The sequence below is a fragment of the Camelina sativa genome, chromosome 14 (assembly GCF_000633955.1).
Source record: "Camelina sativa cultivar DH55 chromosome 14, Cs, whole genome shotgun sequence".
NCBI lineage: Eukaryota > Viridiplantae > Streptophyta > Magnoliopsida > Brassicales > Brassicaceae > Camelina > Camelina sativa.
This window is the reverse complement of record NC_025698.1, coordinates 25,140,026-25,142,969: the sequence shown is the minus strand read 5'-3', so window position 1 is coordinate 25,142,969 and position 2,944 is coordinate 25,140,026. Positions and strand designations below refer to the sequence as shown.

Sequence of the window (2,944 nt, the reverse complement as noted above, 5' to 3'; positions counted from 1 at the left end):
CCCCTGTGATAATTCTGTATCCGATTGACGCAGAGCTCCGAGATCTCTGCTCTTCAACTCGATGCTCTTCCATTAGTCGCAAAGCGTAAAGGAAGATTGCTTTTTTTTTTTTATTAATCAATTTGTCTTCTCTCTGGTTCGAAGCAAACTATGGGGTCGTCGTCTTGTGAGGCCATCGATATATCTACTAGTGCTCGGAGGATAGGCGTAGACAATCGTATCTCTCTCCGATTTTACTTCAGGATCGCAGATAATATCCTCAAACAGGTGTCTCTCGTCTTCTCCTACTCTTTAATTTTGTTTTTACGCTTTACTCTGTCTTGTGCTTTTTTTTTTTGGGGTTTCTTTACTCAGACCTGATTCAATGCTCAGTGTAGTTGAATTTCCAATTTTATTTTTGGCTGTCAAATTTAGTTGTTGGCTTGTTGTTTCTCTGAAGGTCATTGTTTTAAGACTAGAATCATCTTGTTTAAGCTCTCTTTCCTAATTTATCTGTATAAATGTTTTGTAGGCCAATATATTTCGGGCAGAGAAGAATGTTATTGATTTATATGTCATGCTTCTGCGGTTTTCAAGGTGAGTATTATACATCTGAATGTAAAAAGAAAAGCTAAAACTTTATGCTCTGTGTAGAGAGATTTAGATCCTAGTACTTTTTTTTTTCTGAGATCAACTATGTTTTTGGTTTTCTCTAGCTTGGCTCTCGAGACTATACCATCCCATCGAGATTACAGATCATCTCTAAAAAGCAACAAAGAGTATTTAAGAATGGTAATATGGCAATGGATATATATCGTTATGATCGTTTGGTTTTTCAATCAGTAGTTTGATGTGAGCTTTTTTATCTTGTGTAGAGACTATTGGATGTCTTGACGGAGCTGGAGAAGTTGAAACCAGTTGTACAGCAAAGGATCGATGAACTGAATCCCAAGCTCATGCCTCGATCTAATGTGCAAGCTCATCCAGCAAATGGTTCCTTAGGCTGGTCTTCGNATAAAAGGAAAATGGACACATAAGCAAAAAACTTGGAAAAGTATATCATTTTCCATTTAAAAAGTGAATCAAAAAAATCTCAATCCACCCACTAATAATTAATGGAAATTACAAATTTACCCTCAAAGGAAAGTCAAATTACACAAGAGCAGCGTCGTTTCTTTTTCTTTCTCTGTACCTCTCGCCATTAATCGCGGTGCCTCTCTTCTCACCTCTCGCCGTCTATTTGGACCGGAGGTTTGCTTCCCACCCCTGTGATAATTCTGTATCCGATTGACGCAGAGCTCCGAGATCTCTGCTCTTCAACTCGATGCTCTTCCATTAGTCGCAAAGCGTAAAGGAAGATTGCTTTTTTTTTTTTATTAATCAATTTGTCTTCTCTCTGGTTCGAAGCAAACTATGGGGTCGTCGTCTTGTGAGGCCATCGATATATCTACTAGTGCTCGGAGGATAGGCGTAGACAATCGTATCTCTCTCCGATTTTACTTCAGGATCGCAGATAATATCCTCAAACAGGTGTCTCTCGTCTTCTCCTACTCTTTAATTTTGTTTTTACGCTTTACTCTGTCTTGTGCTTTTTTTTTTTGGGGTTTCTTTACTCAGACCTGATTCAATGCTCAGTGTAGTTGAATTTCCAATTTTATTTTTGGCTGTCAAATTTAGTTGTTGGCTTGTTGTTTCTCTGAAGGTCATTGTTTTAAGACTAGAATCATCTTGTTTAAGCTCTCTTTCCTAATTTATCTGTATAAATGTTTTGTAGGCCAATATATTTCGGGCAGAGAAGAATGTTATTGATTTATATGTCATGCTTCTGCGGTTTTCAAGGTGAGTATTATACATCTGAATGTAAAAAGAAAAGCTAAAACTTTATGCTCTGTGTAGAGAGATTTAGATCCTAGTACTTTTTTTTTTCTGAGATCAACTATGTTTTTGGTTTTCTCTAGCTTGGCTCTCGAGACTATACCATCCCATCGAGATTACAGATCATCTCTAAAAAGCAACAAAGAGTATTTAAGAATGGTAATATGGCAATGGATATATATCGTTATGATCGTTTGGTTTTTCAATCAGTAGTTTGATGTGAGCTTTTTTATCTTGTGTAGAGACTATTGGATGTCTTGACGGAGCTGGAGAAGTTGAAACCAGTTGTACAGCAAAGGATCGATGAACTGAATCCCAAGCTCATGCCTCGATCTAATGTGCAAGCTCATCCAGCAAATGGTTCCTTAGGCTGGTCTTCGGCCGTACAACCATCGTTTAATAGCTATGATCATACAAAGGTGTGCCTAATGCTTTACTCTTGTTTGTCATGCATACATATATCAATAAGCTTGCATTGCTCTCTGCTCTTAATTCATTCTGGAACTTTTGGTTATAGTTAGTATAAGAACGTTATGAGATTAAATTTTAAGCTGCAGTTGATAAATAAATGTTCCCAGCTCCTTTCTATGTTTCTCTTGTTTGGCATAGGTAAGAAATCCTCCTGGACATAATTTTGGCTACATGGGTTCCAGGGGTCAACAATTCTTGAACGCTGCACCACGCCAAGAGCTTTTCCGAAAGATGTACGTCTTCAGTTTTGTTTCTCGAAACTTTTCTCAATGAAAGATCTTCGTTCTATTTCTCACTGTTTTTCTGGTCTCATGGTCCTGTCTTATAGATTTTATTAACTTTATGTTTCATCTAGGTCAGTGAACTTCCGACCAAATGAAGAAACCCTTTCCAAGCATTCTATCTTGGGTCCAGGTGGACTTGGTGGACAGTGGCAGCCACCAATTAATGTTACAAAGGTATCACAGGATGCTTGGTTATTTTCTTTATAATCCACTTCTTCACACTAAGCTGATGTTCTTTGCGTTATATGATCCAGGTTCAATATCCAAGCAATATAGATTTTTCGCCAGTTGAAATCCCAAGGTTAGATCGACTAGCTTGTTTGTTTATTTCTTAC

At 37.7% G+C, this 2,944-nt stretch overlaps 1 protein-coding gene across 1 annotated transcript in view; it reads left to right on the top strand.

The window, feature by feature from the left end:
- LOC104743966 (AMSH-like ubiquitin thioesterase 1) overlaps positions 1,160-2,944 on the top strand; it is a 4,515-nt gene continuing 2,730 nt past the window's right edge. Inside the window, exons 1-7 of the mRNA XM_010464993.2 lie at positions 1,160-1,509; positions 1,754-1,818; positions 1,938-2,013; positions 2,097-2,273; positions 2,464-2,558; positions 2,681-2,783; positions 2,864-2,938. Coding sequence (XP_010463295.1) covers positions 1,393-1,509; positions 1,754-1,818; positions 1,938-2,013; positions 2,097-2,273; positions 2,464-2,558; positions 2,681-2,783; positions 2,864-2,938 — 708 coding nt within the window. The 5' untranslated portion in view covers positions 1,160-1,392. The remainder of the gene's footprint in view (positions 1,510-1,753; positions 1,819-1,937; positions 2,014-2,096; positions 2,274-2,463; positions 2,559-2,680; positions 2,784-2,863; positions 2,939-2,944) is intronic.